This window comes from Pristis pectinata, chromosome 29 (genome assembly GCF_009764475.1).
Source record: "Pristis pectinata isolate sPriPec2 chromosome 29, sPriPec2.1.pri, whole genome shotgun sequence".
Taxonomy (NCBI): Eukaryota; Metazoa; Chordata; class Chondrichthyes; order Rhinopristiformes; family Pristidae; genus Pristis; species Pristis pectinata.
The window spans coordinates 253,713-273,552 of record NC_067433.1 but is presented as its reverse complement, the minus strand read 5'-3'; the positions used below and the strand labels follow the sequence as shown (position 1 = coordinate 273,552).

Genomic DNA, 19,840 nt, shown 5'->3' with positions numbered 1-19,840 from the left:
TACACAGAGAGTGGTGGGTGCTTGGAACACACTGCCGGCAGAGGTTGTGGGGGCAGATACATTGGGGACATTTAAGAGACTCTTAAATAGCTACATTAATGATCAAGAAATGGAGGGCTTTGTGGGAGGGAGAGGTTAGATCTTAGAGCAGGATAAAATGTTGGCACAACTTTGTTGGCCGAAGGGCCTGTGCTGTGTTGTTATGTTCTATGACATGCAACCTAAAGCTCAAGGTGGCCATTTAATGGTTAGCTAGTCTTCATTTAGTCTCGCCAGTGTATAGGAGGCCACATTATGCATTGAGAGCACCAAATGCAATAGACCAGGTTGGTGGAGGGACATGTGGATCTTTGCCTCACCGGGTGTAGGGGTGTGTTGCATCTCCTATGATTGCAAGAGAAGGTGCCAGGGGACAGGGAGAGGTAGGTGTGAAGGGATAAGCAGACTAAGAAGTCACAGAGAGAGAGTGGTTCCTGTGGAAAGCAGAATGGTGGGGAAATGGGCAAGTTGTGGCTTGTGATGGGATCCCATAGTGGCAGAAGTGGCAAAGGATGAAGTTCAGGAAGCAGAGGCTAGTGAGGATCAGTGAACCATTGTCTTTGTTCTGTCTGGGGGTGGTGAGGGGCAAGAGCAGATGTGCCGGAGATGGAGGAAATGTGTGTGAGGGCTCCATCATATACAGCAGAGGAAAGCCACATTTTCTGAAGAATTAAGATATTTTAGAAGTCATAGAGTGGAAGGCCTCATCTTGAGAACTGATGCGACAGAAACAGTAAAACAGAGAGAGGAGGATGGCTTCCTTGCAGAAGGCAGTGGGAGGAGGTGTAGTCAAACTAGCCATTGGAGTAAACATAGAACATTACAGCACAGTACAGGCCCTTTGGCCCACAGGGTTGTGCTGACATTTTATCCTGCTCTAAGATCTATCTAACCCTTCCCTCCCACATAGTCCTTATTTTTCCAGCATTCATATGCCTATCTAAGAGCCTCTTAAATGTCCCTAATGTATCTGCCCCCACAACCTCTGTCGGCAGTGCGTTCCACACATCCACCACACAATACACCAAGTGTAAAAAAAACTTACCCCTGACATCCCCCTTGTACCTTCCTCCAATCACCTTAAAATTATGTACCTTTGTGTTAGCCATTCTCACCCTGGGGAAACGTCTCTGACTGTCCACTCGATCTATGCCTCTTATCATCTTGTGCCCCTCTATCAAGTCCCCTCTCATCCTTCTCTCCAAAGAGATAAGCCCGAGCTCAGTCAACCTATCTTCATAAGACATGCTCTCCAAATCCAGGCAACATCCTGGTAAATCTCCTCTGCACCCTCTCTAAAGCTTCCACATCCTTTCTATAATGAGGCGACCAGGTAGTGTAGGTACCAGGCAGGCACGGTAGTGTAGCGGTTAGCATAACGTTTTACAGCGCCAACGACCCGGGTTCAATTCCCGCCGCTGTCTGTAAGGAGTTTGTACGTTCTCCCCGTGTCTGCGTGGGTTTCCTCCAGGTGCTCCGGTTTCCTCCCACATTCCAAAGATGTACAGGTTAGGAAGTTGTGGGCATGCTATGTTGGCGCCGGAAGCGTGGCGACACTTGCGGGCTGCCCCCCAGAACACTACGCAAAAAATGCATTTCACTGTGTGTTTCGATGTACATGTGACAAATAAAGATCTTATCTCATCAGAAGTCAGCAGTTTTATAGTAGATATCGGTGAATAGTTTGTCTCCGGCAATGGGAGACAGAGGGATCTAGAAAACGAGGAGTGTCGGAAATAGTCCGGCTGAATCTGAGGGAAGGGTAGAAGTTGGTGGCAAAGGTGATAAAATTGACAAGATGTCTCCATCTTCTCTGTACTTCTGGCTGAGCGTGGTTGTGAATACTTCAGCATTTTTAAAATTTTTATTTATACAGCACGGTAACAGGCCCTTCCGGCCCAATGAGCCCGCACCGCCCAATTACCCCCATGTTAACCTACTAACCCGTGCATCTTTGGAAGGTGGGAGGAAACTGGAGCACCTGGAGGAAACCCACGCACACATGGGGAGAATGTACAAACTCCTTACAGACAGCAGTAGTAATTGAACCCTGATTGCTGGCACAGTAATAGTGTTACGCTAACCACTACACTACTGTGCTGCCCAATTTTCTTTAAAGTAGCAAGATAATTTTTTTTGAAGTACTCAAAGACAAAAGCTGTGCTTACAATTCCCCTTGGTCATGGAATAGAGCTTTTCTTTACCACTCTGCTAGGCCCCACCACTATTGTCGATGGGGATGTTCCTGGAGCTGCTTCCTCCTCTTTGTCCTTCAGTGTTCGTGACTGGATGTGGTAGACTGCACAATTTTGATCTGATTCATTGGTTCTGAGATCACTTTGCTCTGTTGATTGCATGGCAGTTTAATATGTCTTTATCCAGCCCCTTAACCAAGTTTTGAGCTATACCCACTGCAATGTGATCATAAGCCAACACCCACAGTAGGTGATTGTGATCCTCTCCCATTCAATCCCCAGACTCCTCCCCTGGGTAAACTCCCTGTCCAACATGACCTCAAAATTCCAGAATCCTGGAGCAAGCAGAGGAAAGGCTTTGAGCCTCATTCACAATGAAACGTTGCAGTTGTGATCTGTTATTGTAAAACATGTTGCCCTGTCACCTGCAACCCATTTGAAGCAGCTTACCCAAAAGTAAATTTCTAGGTGTTTGTGTTGTGTACATGTTAGACATTTAAAGAAATCACATTATTACAGTAATTGAGGTGGGTTACTGAAGTGTAGATAGAAATTAGCCCTTGAAAGATATAGTTTGATTAGCCAAGATAAATCCAAAATAAAAGTGTTGTTGGGGTCTGGTTGACAGACATATTGTGTCTAAAAAATCAAAGTACCGTTGTCCCAGAAGTATCTGGATGCATTTGACAATGTCAGCAAAGCTCTATCCCATGACCAAGGGGAATTGTAAGCAAAGTTTTTTTATTTCTGGTGGGTACTTAAAAAAAAAATTGTCTTGCCACTTTAAGAGCTACTGGACACACATTCAAACTGTATCCAAAATGTGCTTCTCTTTGGAATTGTTGCCAATTTAACCTGTTTTTTTTTAAAATGTTAAAACTGGGACAAATTTACTAATTGCTGAACTACCAGAAAAAGTACTATATATGATTTTTGTTGTGCTGTCATGCATTAATATCTCACTATATTTTAACTGAGTGCATGCTGTTGCTTCAGTGGAGCATGAGCCGGTTTTAAGAGCTGATGTGGATGGGAGTGTAACATTCCTTGTTTCTCAATCCTACCTATCCTCATCAATATCTCTGAGCTGCAAAGACTTTCCATGAAACTAACAATGAGTTCTGCTTCTCAGACTGGCTCGCCGCCGTGTACAAGCAGCAGTGGTTTGCTATGCTGAGGACTGAGCAGGACAATGATCTTGGGTAGGTGTCCTGACTTTATATGAAATAACATTGTTGCTTATATTTTAAATCACAACTTGTGAAGGCATGGGTTTTCACTTATTTGGCCAGGGTTCAAAGAGGAGGCAGCAACCTTAAAGTAGACCAATTAAACTGAATGAATGTCACTGCCACCATCCAGAAAGCCTTCTTGGAAGCACCTACCTGATTCATGCATGGGCTCTTATGAATATAGAAATCTGTATTTTTTTGCCATAGAGTTATACAACACACAAACAGACCCTTCAGCCCAACTCATCCATGGCAGCCAAGGTACCTACCTGAGCAAGTCCCTATCTCCTGCATTTTGCCCATATCCCTCTAAACCTTTCCTGTAATTGTATCTGTCCAAGATGCCTTTTAAGTGTTTTGATTGTACCCGCCTCTACTACCTCCGCTGGCAGCTTGTTCCACATACCCACCACCCTCTGTGTGGAAAAACTTGTCCCTAAAGTTCTCTTTAAATCTTTACTGTTTCATTTTAAACCAATGTCCTCCTGTTTTAGAATCCCCTACCCTAAGGAAAAAGATTGTGACCATCTATCCTATCTATGGCTCTCCTGATTTTATATGCCTCTTATCAGGTCACCTCTCAACCTCCTTCCTTAAAAGAAAAACAATCCAAGATTCTCCAGTCCCTACTTGTAGCTCTAGCCCTTTATCCCAGCAAGATTCTTGTGAACCTTTGCTGCACCCTCTTGAGCTTCATTACATTCTTTTTATAGTATGGCGGCCAGAACCGTGCACAATAGTCTGATTGTGGTCTCATTATCGTCTTGTACAGCTGTAACATGACGTCCCAACTTGAATACTTAGTGTCCTGACCGATGAAGGCAAGTGTGCCGTACGCCTTCTTCACCACTTTGTCCCTAATCAGTCCTTGCCTTTCCAGAGTCAGGTAGATCCTGTTTCTCATAGTTCCTGTTCCCCATAGTTCCTTCCAGTAACTTTCTCACCACTGATGTTAGGTTCACCGGCCTCTAGTTCCTTGACTTGTCCTTGCAACACTTCTTAAATAAAGGCACAACACTAGCCACCCTCCAGTCTTCCAGTATCCATGGCTAATGATGATACAAGTATCTCTGCCAGGACACCAGCAATTTTTTCTGTGGTTTCCCACAATGTCCCAGTATACACTTGGTCAGGCCCTGGAGTTTTATCCACCTTTATTCACTTTAAGACCGCAAGCACCACCTCTTTTGTAATGTGGATATATTTTAAGACCACTGTTCTCTTCCCTGAATTCCCTAACTTCCATGACCTTCTCCATGGTAAAAACAGATGAAAAATATTCATTTATGACCTTGCCCATCTCCTGTGGCTCCACATATAAATGACCACATTGATCCTTAAAGATCTATTTTCTCCCTAATGAGCCTTTTGTTCTAGTGTGCACATGCATGCTACTATGTGCCTATCCATTTATGGTTTGTGTCTATTTTGGGTATTGTTATGCACAGATAAAATTGATGTCCTTTGAGGCTTGACAAAAGTAACTGAAAGCTCATCTGAGTGTGTCTCTAGTTCCGCTGGCAATGATACTGGTGCAGGCTTCAACCACTTCCAACCTGAATGGCAGCCAGGGCCTTACGTCAAAGGATATAAAATTGGCTTGGTGGAAGGAGTCAGAGGGTGGTAGTGGAGGGTTGTTTTTCAGATGGAGACCTGTGATCAGTGATGTGCCGCATGGCTCAGTGCTGTGTCCCCTATTGTTTGTTACATATATATTAATGATTTGGATGAGAATGTAGATGGTATAGTGGTAGGGAATTGCAGGGCCCTGCAGAGCGTAGATAACAGAGACCTCGGGGTATATGTACATGGCTCCCTGGATGTGGCGACACAGGTACACAGATAAGATATCTTTATTAGTCACATGTACATCAAAACACACAGTGAAATGCATCCTTTTGCGTGGTGTTCTGGGGGGCAGCCCGTAAGTGTCGCCACGCTTCCGGTGCCAACACAGCATGCCCACAACTTCATAACCTGTACGTCTTTGGAATGTGGGAGGAAACCGGAGAACCCGGAGGAAACCCACGCAGACACGGACGTAGGTGTTTGGCATGCTTGCCTTCATCCATCAGGGCATTGAGTACAAGAGTTGAGCCATCAGGTTACAGCTGTACAAGACATTGGTAAGACCACATTTGGAGGATTATGTGCTGTTCAGAATGCCCAGCAAAAGGATAGATGTCATTAAGCTTCAATGGGTGCAGAAAAGATGTTACTGGCACTGGAGTGCTCGAGTTATGAGGAGAGGCTAGACAGGCTGGGTCTTTTTTCCCTGGATCATAGGAGGCTGAGGGGTGACCACATAGAGGTATATAAAATGAGGGGCATGTGAGCAGTCAGTCTTTTTCCCAGGGTAGGAGAGTCTAAACTAGAGGGGATAAGTGAGAAGGGAAAGACTTAAGAAACATAGAAAAACTACAGCACAATTCAGGGCCTTCGGCCCACAAAGCTGTGCCGAACATGTCCCAACCCTAGAAATTACCAGGCTTACCCATAGCCCTCTATTTTTCTCAACTCCATGTACCTATCCAAAAGTCTCTTAAAAGACCCTATCGTATCCGCCTCCACCAGCGTTGCCGGCAGCCCATTCCACGCACTCACCACTCTCTGAGTAAAAAAACTTACCCCTGACATCTCCTCTATACCTACTCCCCAGCACCTTAAACCTATGTCCTCTTGTGGGAACCACTTCAGCCCTGGGGGAAAGCCTCTGACTATCTACCCGATCAATACCTCTCATCATCTTATATACCTCTATCAGGTCCCCCCTCATCCTCCGTCGCTCCAAGGAGAAAAGGCCGAGTTCCCTCAACTTACTTTCATAAGGCATGCTCCGCATTCCAGGCAGCATCCTAGTAAATCTCTTCTGCGCCCTTTCTATGGCTTCCACATCCTTCCTGTTGTAAGGCGACCAGAACTGAGCAAAGTACTCCAAGTGGGGTCTGACCAGGGACCTATATAGCTGCAACAATACCTCTCGGCTCCTAAATTCAATTCCCCGATTGATGAAGGACAATACATCATATGCCTTCTTACCCACGGAGTCAACCTGCGCAACCGCTTTGAGCATCCTATGGACTCGGACCCCAAGATCCCTCTGATCCTCCACACTGCCAAGAGTCCTACCATTAATACTATATTCTGCCATCATATTTGACCTACCAAAATGAACCACTTCACACTTATCTGGGTTGAACTGCATCTGCCACTTCTCAGCCCAAATTTGCATCCTATCTATGTCCCTCTGTAACTTCTGACAGCCCTCCAAACTATCCACAACACCCCCAACCTTTGTGTCATCTGCAAACTTACTAACCCACCCCCCCAATTCCTCATCCAGGTTGTTTATAAAAATCACAAAGGGCAAGGGTCCCAGTACAGATCCCTGAGGTACACCACTGGTCACCGACCTCCATGCAGAATACGACCCTTCAACAACCACTCTTTGCCTTCTGTGGGCCAGCCAGTTCTGAACCCACACTGCAATGCCCCCTTCGATCCCATGCCTCCTTACTTTCTCAATAAGCCTTGCATGGGGTACCTTATCAAACACTTTGCTGAAGTCCGTATACACTACATCTACTGCTCTCCCTTCATCGATGTGTTTAGTCACATCCTCAAAAAAAATTCAATCAGGCTCGTAAGGCAGGACCTGCCCTTGACAAAGCCATGCTGACTATTCCTAATCATATTATACCTTTCCAAATGTTCATAAATCCTGCCTCTCAGGATCCTTTCCATTAGCTTTCCAACCACTGAGGTGAGACTCACCGGTCTATAATTCCCTGGGCTATCCCTACTCCCCTTCTTGAATAAGGGAACAACATCCGCAACCCTCCAATCTTTTGGAACCTCTCCCGTCTCCATCGATGATGCAAAGATCGTCGTCAGAGGCTCCGCAATCTCTTCCCTCGCCTCCCACAGCAGCCTGGGGTGCATCTCACCCCGTCCTGGCGACTTATCCAACTTGATGCTTTCCAAGTTTCAGCACCTCCTCTTTCCTAATATCTGCATGCTCAAACTTTTCAGCCCGCTGCAAGTCCCCACTACAATCCCCCAGATCCTTTTCCGTAGTGAATACTGATGTGAAGTATTCATTAAGTGCCTCCGCCATTTCTTCCGGATCCATACACACTTTCCCCCTACTGCACTTGATAGGCCCTATTCTTTCGCATCTTATCCCCTTGCTCTTCACATACCTGTAGAATGCCTTGGGGTTTTCCTTAATCCTGCCCGCCAAGGCCTTCTCATGCCCCCTTCTGGCTCTCCTAATCTCCTTCTTGAGCTCCGATAACTACTCGAGGATTGATTATTTTTTTATTAATGCTAGATTAGCTCCACTCACTATGGCCTGTAAATACGATGCAATTGCCATCTCTGATCATGCACCATTGACTTTATCAAGTAAATTACCAGATGTATCCTTTGATGTCAGACAATGGCGATTTAACCCTTCTCTATTACAAGACTCAGATTTTGTCCAATTTATTAAAGAACAGATTCCGTTTTTCTTTTTAATTAATTTTACTGAAGAAATCTCCAGTGGGATAATATGGGATACTTTTAAAGCATACATCCATGGTCAAATTATTTCATATTCAGCTGGATTGAAAAAACAAACTAATAATGAAATACGTATATTGGCTGACAAGATTAAAGAAATCGATAAAAAATATTCTGATACTCCGAATCTGGAGCTTTTTAAAAAGAGAACAGAACTCCAATTACAACATAGTTTATTATTAACATCTTCAATTGAAAATCTACTACTTAAAAACAAAAGTCAATTTTATATACATGGTGACAAATCTGGTAAATTATTGGCCAACCAATTGAAAGCTACTTTATCTAAATGTCAGATTAATAAAATTCGTAAACCAGATGGTACCTACACGATAGATCATGTTCAAATCAACAAATCCTCTCAAGAATTTTATTCTTCTTTATACCAATCAGAATCCCCTGAGGATCCTACATTAATGTATGAATTTTTAAGAGATCTGAAGATTCCCCAACTATCTTTAAATGAATGTTCTACATTAGATGCTCCCATTTTGGAGGAAGAAATAAAGAAAGTAATATTTTCAATGAACTCGGGTAAAGCATCCGGCCCTGACGGAAATACAGCTTAATTTTTAAAATCCTTTTCTGATATTCTTGCTCCCTGGTTAGCCAAAATTTTTAAAGATGCCCTATCAGTGGGTAAACTACCACAATCTTTCTATGAAGCAACTATCTCTCTAATTCTTAAAAAGGATAAAGATCCCACTGATTGTGCATCTTATAGACCTATTTCTTTATTAAATGTAGATTCAAAAATATTTTCCAAACTGGAAAAGGTTCTCCCACAAATTATCTCTGAAGACCAGACAGGATTTATTCAGAATCGTTATTTACATTTTGATATTAGGAGATTAATGAATATTATATATACCCCTTCATCCCAAATTCCAGAATGTGTCGTCTCACTAGATGCTGAAAAGGCGTTTGACAGAGTCGAATGGGAATATCTATTCACTACACTTCAAAAATTTAATTTTAGCCCTAAATTTATATCTGCGACCTGATATATAATTAATATATATATATCTTGACCTGATGGGCAAGTTTTTTTGCACATAGGATGCTGGGTATATGGAACGAGCTGCTGGAGGAAGTGGTAGATGCAGGTACAATTACAACTTTTAAAAGACATTTAGAGAAGTACATGGGAGGAAAGATTTCTGGGGATATGGGCCAAATGGGACTAGCTCTAGGAGGAAATGGTCGGCATGGGTGAGTTGGTCTGAAGGGCCTGTTTCTGTGCTCTGTCACTCTGTGATTCTATGACTCTGAACACCTGCACATCTAAACCTACACACAGAGTAAGTGCACACCATGCACATGCACAGACCCACATCATTACCTTAGTACTTTGCATTCAACTGTGTAGCACACACCCAGGTAAAGATTCCCATGTAAACCAATCACAGTCATCAGTATTGTGGATACCTCTCCTCACCTCAGACTTTGAGTGTTAAGCTTAAAGCTGACCAAATGCTTTTCTGCTGATCATACAAACGTGGTTATTTAGTAATTACATGCAAGGAAACATCTGTCACTCGCCCCTCATTCTAAATTCCAGTGAGTATAGGTCAGCCATACACAAATTCTTATAATAACATAAGAAAGTAGCAGCAGGAGTAGACCCCTCAGTCCATCGAGCCTGCTCTGCCATGCAGTATGATTATGGCTGATATGCCCCACACCTCATCTCTTGTGCCGGTTCCCCATAACCCTCAAAACCCTGAACTTCCAAAAATTTAACTATTTCATCTTTAGATACCCTCAATGCTCTAGATTCCATAACCCTCCAGGGCAGAGGATTCTAGAGATTCACCATTCTCTGCGAGAACTTGCTAAGCACCTCTACCTCCAATATTGTAATTTTGTCCCCTTATTCAAAATTCTTACACTGGTGAAAACATCTCGACTTTTACCCTATCTTGCCCCTTCAGGATCCTTTTTATTTCAATAACATCACCCTTCATTCTTCTAAATCCCAAAGAATGTAGAATCCAGTTTGGAACATAGAACAGTACAGCACAGGAACAGGCCCTTTGGCCCACAAGTCTGCACCGAACATGATGCCGAATTAAACTAAATCTCCTCTGCCTGCTCATACCCTCCATTCCCTGCATATTCACATGTCTATCTAACAGCCTCTTAAACTCCACCATCGTATCTGCTTCCACCACTACCCCGGCAGCCTGTTCCAGGCACCTACCAATCTCTGTTTAAAATAAAACATGCCCCACACAAATCCTTTAAAATTTCCCCCTCTCACCCTAAATGTATGTCCTCTAGTACTTGACGTTTCTACCCAAGGAAAAAGATTCTGACTGTCTACCCCATCTATGCCTCTCATGATTTTATAGACTTCTATCAAGTATCTCCTCAGCCTCCGACACTCCAGAAAAAACAACCCAAATTTGTTCAACCTCTCCTTATACCCTCTATTCCAAGCAGCATCCTGGTAAACCTCTATGCACACTTTCCAAAGCCTCCACATCCTCTCAGTAATGGGGCAACCAGAATGGCATATTCTTAAGTGCAGCTTAACCAAAATTTTATATAGCTGCAACATGACTTCCTTACTCTTGTACTCAGTGGCCCAAACAATGAAGGCAAGCATGCTGTATACCTTCTGTACCACCCTATCTACTTGTGTAGCCACTTTCAGTGAGCTATGCACTTGGACCCCAAGATCCCTCTGCACATCAACACTGTAAAGGGTTCTTCCATTAACTGTATACTTTCTCCTTGCTTTTGACCTCCCAAAATGCACCACCTCACACATGCTCAGATTAAACATCTACCATTTCTTCGCCCATATTCTGTGGTATCCCTTGACAGTGCTCTACACTGTCCACAACCTCACCAATCTTTTTGTCACCTGCAAACTTACTAACACACTCATCTACATTTTCATCCAAATCATTTATATGCATCACAAATAACGAAGCTGCCCATTCTCTCTTCTCTCCTCTTCCATCGGGTAGAAGATACAGGAGCCTGAGGGCACATACCACCAGACTTAAGGACAGCTTCTACCCCAATGTGATAAGACTATTGAACAGTTCCCTTATACAATGAGATGGACTATGACCTCACGATCTACCTTGTTGTGACCTCGCACCTTATTGCACTGCACTTTCTCTGTAGCTGTGACACTTTACTCTACTGTTATTGTTTTTAACCTGTACTACATCAATGTACTCTGTACTAACTCAATGTAACTGCACTGTGTAATGAATTGACCTGTACGATTGGTACGCAAGACAAGTTTTTCACTGTACCTCGGTACAAGTGACAATAATAAACCAATACCAATTCCCAAGCAGTGATCCCTGCGGAACACCACTGGCCGTGGACCTCCAGCCAGAATGACACCCTTTTGCCACTACCCTTTATCTTCTGTGGGCAAGTCAATTCTGAATCCAAACGACCAAGTCACCGTGGATCCCATGCACCTTGATCTTCTGGATCAGTCTACCATGAAAGACCTTGTTAAATGCCTCACTAAGATCCACGTAGACAACATCCACTGCCTTACCCTCATCAGTCACCTTTGTCACCTCTTCCAAAAAAAAACTCAGTGAGGCTTGTAAGACATGACCTGCCCTGAACAAAGCCATGATGACTGTCCCTAATCAGGCCATGTTGTTTTTTTCCCAAATGCACGTAAATCCTATCCCTGAGAATCCTCTCTAATACCTTCCCTACCACTGATGTGAGGCTAACTGGTCTATAATTTCCAGGATTATCCCTATTTCCCTTCTTGAACAAAGGAACAACAAAGATAGAGGACACAAAGATCTTCATCAAGGCCCCAGCAATCACCTCTCTTGCACCTCTTAATAACCTGGGGTAGGTCCCTGGGGATTTATCCACCTGATGCTCTTCAAAAGACCCAGCACCACCACCTTCCTGATTTCAAAGTGCCCCAGTACATTAGCATGCCCTACACTGCTCTCACTGTCCTCCATGTCCTTCTCCTTGGTGAATACCAACACAAAATACTCATTTAGAACTTTGCCCACATCCTTTGACTCCAAGCATAAATTCCCTCCTTTATCCTTGAGTGTTCCTACCCTCTCCCTAGTTATCCTCTTGTTTTTAATGTAAGTATAAAATGCCTTGGGATTCTCTTTAATCATACTTGCCAAGGGCATTTCATGGCCCCTTTTGACCCTCTAAATCCCCTGCTTCAGCTCTTTCCTGCTATCTTTATACTCCTCAAGGGCTCTGTCTCATTTCAGCTTCCTAAACCTTACATATGATTTGTTTCTTTTTTTGACTAAATTCATAAACTCTCATCATCCAAGGTTCCTTGACCTTGCCATCCTTGTCCTTCCTCCTTACTGGAACATACTGGTTCTGAGCTCTGATCAGTTGGTCTTTAAACAACTCCCACATGTCCAACAGCTGCTGCTCCCAATCAATGTCCCTTAGCTCCTGTCTAATAATGTTGTAATTTGCCCTCTCCCAATCAGTTCTCTCACTCCTTAACTTAGTTTCTCACTGCTGGCTCTTGTAAAATTCCAGATTCTCCAGTCTACCACTATTGCTTTAGTCTTTAATATTTTCCTTGACTTGCTTCATTAACCACGAATGGTTCATTTTTCTCCTGGGATCCCTCTTCCAAATTGGGATAGATTTCTGCTCAGTGATAAGAGGTAGCTGTTTAAAATTCTGCACTGCTCATCCACTGACCTATCCCTTAGCAGGACGGACACAGTAAATGACAGGACCCTGGAGAGTGTTGTAAAACAGAGGGAACTAGGACTAAAAGTACATAGTTCCCTGAAAGTGGTAACACAGGTAGGCATGGTGGTGAAGAAGGCACTTAACATGTTTGGCTTTGGTCAGGACACTGAATACAGAGTCGGGATGCATGTTACAGTTGTACAAGATATTAGTGAACCTGTCCTTGGCGTATTGTGTGCAGTTCTGGTCACCTAGCTATAGGAGGGATGCAGAAAAGATTCACAAGGATGTTGCCAGGACTGGATGGCTCGAGTTAATGGAGAGACTGGCTAGGGTGGGGCTGTTTTCCCTGTAGTGTAGGAAACTGAGGGATGACCTTATAGAGGTAAATAAAATCATGAGGAGCATAAATAGGCTGGATGGTCATTTTCCCACAGTAGGGGAGTCTAAAACTGGAGGCCTGTTAAAGTTGAGAGGGGAAAGATCTAAAGGGGACAAGAGGCAATTCCATACTGAGGAATGAGCTGCCAGAGGAAATGGTAGAGGTGGGGACAATAACAATGTCTGAAAGACATTCAGACATGGATAGGAAAGGTTTAGAGGGATATGGGTCAAATGCAGGCAAATTGGCTTAACTCAGTTAGGAACCTTGGTCGGTATGGACAAGTTGGGCCAAAAAGCTTGTTTCCTTGCTGTATAACTCTATGACAATATTTACCCAGACCACTCCAGACAGTTTTAACTTCATGCCATGGTAATTCTCCTTACTTGAGTTGAGGACCTTGGTTATGGATCCCAGGTGTTCACCCTCAAATTGTATCCAGAATACTGTGATCAATACTCGCAAGTGGATCCTCCTGCATAATACTTTTATTAATCCTACCTCATTACAAATGATCAAATTTAAAATAGCCTGTTCCTGGGTGGGTTCTGTAACACACTGCTCCAAGAAACAAACACTGACACAAATTCCTCTTTTGCAGCATCCTTGCCAGTTTTCATTAGTCCATCGATATTCAGATTAAATATCAACCATGATAATTGCATTTCTGCCTTTGATATTTACCCATTTATACTTTCTCCTATTGAGAAGTAACACCTTGGGGGGCTTATAGACTATTTCCACCTGTCCTCTTTCTGCCCAAACTCGTTCCACATCAATATGGTCTGCATATATATCACTAATTAGCACCAGCTGATTCCTTCCTTGATTAACAAAACTAGACTACCTCCTTTCTCTTTTTGCCTATTCTTTTGGACTCTTGAATAACTTGATTTCCCATTTGTTTGCTCATTCTCCAAACACATCTCTGTAACAGCCATTAGATCTTATGTTACTATTTGTGGTATCATCCCATCTTATTACAAATGCTACATGCCTTCAAGTGTAAACTTTGGCTTTTTACAGTTTTTACCCACTCTGATTTTACTTTCTGCTGCCCATCTCTGCTCATATTTTCTGCCCTTATAATTTTCATTTTCACCCTCTCCATCCTGGACTACAACTCCTTTGTTTCTTTTTGATTTATTAAACTACCCATCTCATAGGACAACCCCTCAGCCTAGAATCAGTTCAGTGAACAGACTCCGACCAACCTGGTGTTTGGTACCAACAGCAAAAAATGTACCCAGATTCATTAAGACCCAGTTCTTGTCACTAACAGCTCATTGCAAACCTACCCCAAACAACCAGACCCAATCTTCAAGGTCCCAGTTTTCCAACTTCCATCCCGCAGATGCTTCGCAACAACAGAATGAGCATGATATCAAATGCCATAGCCCTCGAACACCAAGGCAACTCTTTGCTAGAGGTTGAGGCTTGTGGCGTTAGTTAAGTCGTCCATCCTTAACTGGGAAGTTTTGATGCATCCATCTCCTAGGTAAGCTCCTTCTTGTTGTAACTGATCAACAGCCCGCTCACCACTTCTTACTGGGCTTTCCTCATCCCACACCAATTATCTTCCCAGAACTGGATCATCAGCCTGGTTGACCAAGCATCACTTTCCCTAACCACTGATCATCTTGGAGCTGGAGCTGGATGAACTACAGCTTATTCAGGAGGCTGAGGAGTTGATGCAGAGGACTTACAGAGAGGCAATCACACCTAGGTTGCAGGATGCAGGTAGCTGGGTGACTGTCAGGAGAGGGAAAGGGAATAGGCAGTCATTGCAGGGTACCCCTGTGGCCATTCCCCTCAGTAACAATTATACTGCCTTGGATAATATTTGGGGGGATGATCTACCAGGGGAAAGGCACAGCAGCCAGGTCTCTGGCTCTGAGTCTAGCTTTGTGGCTCAGAACAGAAGGGGGGGAGAAGAGGAGAACGATAGTGATAGGGGATTCATTGGTTGGGGAACAGACAGGAGATTCTGTGGACAAGAACGAGACTCCCAGATGGTATGTTATCTCCCAGGTGCCAGGGTCAGAGACATCTGAGATCAAGTCCACAGCATTCTTAAGGGGGAGGGTGAGCAGCCAGAGGTCGTGGTACACATTGGTACCAACAACATAGCTAGGATAAGGGATGAGATCCTGAAGAGTGAATATAGGGAGTTAGGAAGGAAGCTTAAAAAGTAGGACCTCAAGGGTGGTAATCTCTGGATTGCTGCCTGTGCCATGTGCCAGTGAGGGTAAAATAGGAAGATGTGGCAGACAAATGTGTGGCTGAAGAGTTGGTGCAGGGGGCAGGGTTTCAGACTTGTTGATCATTGGGATCTCTTCTGGGGAAGGTATGACCTGTTCAAAAGGGACAGGTTACATCTGAACTCGAGAGGGACCAATGTCCTTTCGGGCAAGTTTGCTAGAGTTGTTGGGGAAGGTTTAAACTAAGTTGGCAGGGGGATGGGAACCGGAGTGTTAGGTCAGATGATGGAGCAGTTGGTATAAAGGTAGATGCCATGTGCAGAGACCCTGTGAGGAAGGATAGGCAGTGGATAGGCATAAATGCAGTCAGTTGGATGCGTTGAAATGTCTTTACTTTAATGCGAGTTTAAGAATAAGGGTGATGAACTTGGAGCATAGATCAGTACGTGGAATTATGATGTTGTAGCCATTACGGAGACTTGGCTGTCACAAGGGCAGGATTGGCTGCTTGATGTTCCGGGGTTTAGATGTTTCAAAAGCAGTAGAGAGGGAGGTAAAAGAGTGACATTGCTAATCAGAGATAGTATCCCACCTGCAGAAAGGGAGGACGTCATGGAGGGGCTGTCTACTGAGTCAGTGTGGGTGGAAGTCAGAAACAGGAAGGGAGCACTCACTCTATTAGGAGTATTCTATAGGCCCACCAATAGCAACCAGGATGCTGAAGAGCAGATAAGTAGGCAGATTTTGGAAAGGTGTGAAAATAACAGGGTTGTTGTCATGGGTGACTTCAACCTCCCTAATATTGATTGGCAGCTCCTCAGTGCAAAAGGTTTAGATGGGGCAGAATTTGTTAGGTGTGTCCAGGAAGAATTCCTGACACAGTACGTGGACAGGCCGACTAGAGGAGAGGCCATACTAGATCTGATACTGGGCAATGAGCCTGGTCAGGTGACCTCTTGGTGGGTGAGCATTTCGGAGATAGTGACCACAACTTCCTGATCTTTAGCATAGCCATGGACAGGATCAGAGCAGAAAATATTGGAAGCTATTTAATTGGGGGAAGGGCTAATTCCGATGGTATTAGGCAGGATCTTGGGAGTGTAAATTGGGAACAGATGTTCTCAGGGAAATGCACAGCAAAAATGTGGAGGTTGTTTAGAGACCACTTGCATGGGGTTCTGGATAGATTTGTTCCACTGAGACGGGAAGGATGATACGGAAGGAACCACCCCAAGAGAGGGGGAACACTTAGTCAAGAGGAAGAAAGAAGCATACTTAAGGTTTAGGAAGCAAAAATCAGACAGGGCTCTTGAGAGTTATAAGGTAGCCTGGAGGGAGCTTAAGAAGCGAGTTAGGAGAGCTAGAAGGAGACATGAGAAGCCCTTGGTGAGTAGGATTAAGGAAAACTCCAAGGCATTCTACATGAACGTGAAGACCAGGAGAATGACAAGTGTGAGGGGAGGGCACTCAGGGATAAAGGGGGAAACGTGTGCCTGGAAGCGGAGGAGGTAGGGGAGGTACTTCATGAATATTTTACTTCAGTGTTCACTAGGGAGAGGGACTTTGACGAATGTGAGGTCAGCGTAGAACAGGCTAATGTGCTGGAGCATGTCGAGGTTAAGAAAGAGGCACTGTTGGAGCTTCTGAAAAACATTAGGATAGATAAGTCCCCGGTACTAGACAGGATATACCCCAGGTTAGTACAGGAAGTGAGGGAAGAGATTGCAGAGGCGTTGATGATGATCTTTGAATCTTTCCTGGCCACAGGAATGGTTCCAGAGGATTGGAGGGTGGCAAACGTTGTTCAAGAAAGGTAATAGGGATAATCATGGGAATTATAGACCAGTGAATCTTACGTCAGTCGTGGGCAAAATATTGGAGAGGATTCTTAGGGACAGGATTTACAAGCATTTGGAGAAGCATGGTCTTATTAGGGATAGTCAGCATGACTTTGTGAGGGGCAGGTCATGCCTCATGAGCCTAATTGAGTTTTTTGAAGAAGTGATAAAACAAATTGATGAAGGTAGAGTGGTGGATGTATAAATGGATTTTAGTAAGGCGTTTGACAAGATTCCTCATGGTAGCCTCATCCAGAAAGTCATGAGGCATGGGATCCATGGAACCTTGCCTGTGTGGATTCAGAATTGGTTTGCACACAGAAGGCAGAGGGTGGTAATATATGGAGCATATCCAACCTGGAGGTCAGTGACTAGTGGTGTTCTGCAAGGATCTGTTCTGGGACCCCTACTTTTGTGATTTTTATGATTGACTTGGATGAGGAAGTGGAGGGTGGGTTAGTAAGTTTGTAGATAACGCGAAGATTGGTGGTCTGTGGGTAGTGTAGAAGATTGTCATAGGTTACAACGGGATATAGGCGGGATGCAGAGCTGTGTGGAGAAGTGGCAGATGGAGTTCAATTCATAGAAGTGTAAAGTGATACACTTTGGAAGATCAAACTTGAAGGCCGAGTACAAGGTTAATGGCAGGATTCTTAGCAGTGCATAGGAACAGAGGGATCTTGTGATCCAAGTCCATAGATCCCTCAAATTTGCTGCGCAAGTTGATAGGGTGGTTAGGAAGACATCTGGTGTGCTGGCCTTTATTAGTCCATAGATCGAGGTCAAGAGCCGCAATGTAATGTTGCAGCTCTATAAAACTCTGGTTAGAACACACTTGGAGTATTGTGTTCCGTTCTGGTCACCTCATTATAGGAAGGATGTGGAAACTTTGAAGAAGGTGCAGAGGAGATTTACCAGGACGCTGCCTGGATTAGAGAACATGTCTTATGAGGAAAGGCTGAGCGAGCTTGGGCTTTTCTCTTTGGAGCGACACAGGATGAGAGGCAACTTTGTGGAGGTGCGTAAGATTATGAGAGGCATAGATAGAGTGGACAGCCAGCACCTTTTTCCCATGGCAATGGCCAATACCAGAGGACATCCGTTTAAGGTGAGTGGAGGAAAGTTCAGGGGAGATATCAGAGGTAGGCTTTTTGCACAGTGTGGTGGTGACTGGAATATACTGCCAGGGATGTTGGTCGAGGCTGATACAATAGGGACATTTAAGAGACTCTTGGATAGACTCATGGATGTAAGAAAAATGTAGGGTTATGTACTGTGTGGGAGGGAAGGGTTAGATTGATCATGGAGTTGGGTTTATACAGGTCACCACAACATCATGGGCTGAAGGGTCCATACTGTGCTGGACTGTTCTATGTTCTATCGCCATCCCCCTCTACATTCCACACCTCCATCTAATATACTCTTTGGCAACTCCAATCTCTATAATCATAGAAGACTGTGAGTTTAGACATTCAGGGCCTTTTTTATGACACACCACATCTTGGGTCTCATCATAGTACTAAAGGCCTTGGACAAAATTGGCATGGGCTACTCCTACATAGTGGCAATATAACACATTTTCATGTATTGCAGATTCAGGCACACATATGGTCTCACCAAAGCCTATTTAGCCACAGTCTTCTTTTCTACTCCAGCCACCTCAAATACAGGTGCATTGATGGGAAAGGTTTAGAAGATTATGGGCCAAATGTGGCAAATGGGACTAATTTGGATGGGTATCTTGGCCAGCATGGGACCAGTTGAGCCTGTTTCTGTGCTGTATGACTCTGACTCTCAATGACTCTGAGTAAAACAAAAATGAATGTCACATTTTGTGGAAAAAATTAATTTTGCTGTGTACAGTATGAAAGAGAGTCTGACCAATATTTACGGTAGTCCTGCTGATGTCCTGTTTCAACCCAGTTCTGGCTGTTTCACACTTGAACGATGTGCAACATTTAGCATTGTGAACAGATTTTAAATAGTTTGATTTGGTCCCTCTAGGCCAAGGGAAATAAACAAGGATGAGTTTGAAATGCACAGCATGCGATGTGGAAGAAAACTGGCCAAAGATGGTGATGTAAGTACGAAGAAAAATAATTCTTCATGTCCACCATTGCAAATGACCAAAAAAAATTTGCTGCTGATACCTTTGCATTTAAATGTACCACAGTGTTCCACAAACTTAATTTGTTTTATGTCAGAAAGATATACCTAGAAATCATTTCCAGTTGGTAGCATTAAACAATGTACTACATAGTACTGGCTGCACCTTTTGCTTCACTTCTGAAATTTGGTTCCATTGACTTTCAGTGGAGTTGAATGCACAGCCATTATTGTTAACACACTTAACCAGAATGGATTCGATAAAGCTAAAATGCATTTGACTAACTTTATGGGATTTTTTGATGAAGTCACGGAGAGGGTTGACATAGCGCAGTTAATATTTTGCCTCCCCAGTTTTGTGGGTTCTGAAGCCACTGTGAAAAGTGCAGGCTCTTCCACAGATGAGGCAAGAGGTGGCTGACAAACCAGGTGGGTAGTTTGGTCATGTGCTCCTTCCACCACTTATGCAGGACTTCTGTGTGCTCCCATTTCATAGATTCATAGAGTTGTACAGCGTGAAAACAGGCGCTTTGGCCCAACTCGTCCATGCCAACCAAGATGCCTGTCTAAGCTAGTCCCATTTGCCTGTGTTTGG

The 19,840-nt window shown here is 43.9% G+C and overlaps 1 protein-coding gene across 1 annotated transcript in view; it reads left to right on the top strand.

Annotated features, from left to right (window-relative positions):
• The window catches only part of gmcl1 (germ cell-less, spermatogenesis associated), a 138,174-nt gene that overhangs the window by 75,006 nt on the left and 43,328 nt on the right, over positions 1–19,840 (top strand). Inside the window, exons 10-11 of the mRNA XM_052040840.1 lie at positions 3,367–3,436; positions 19,144–19,219. Coding sequence (XP_051896800.1) covers positions 3,367–3,436; positions 19,144–19,219 — 146 coding nt within the window. The remainder of the gene's footprint in view (positions 1–3,366; positions 3,437–19,143; positions 19,220–19,840) is intronic.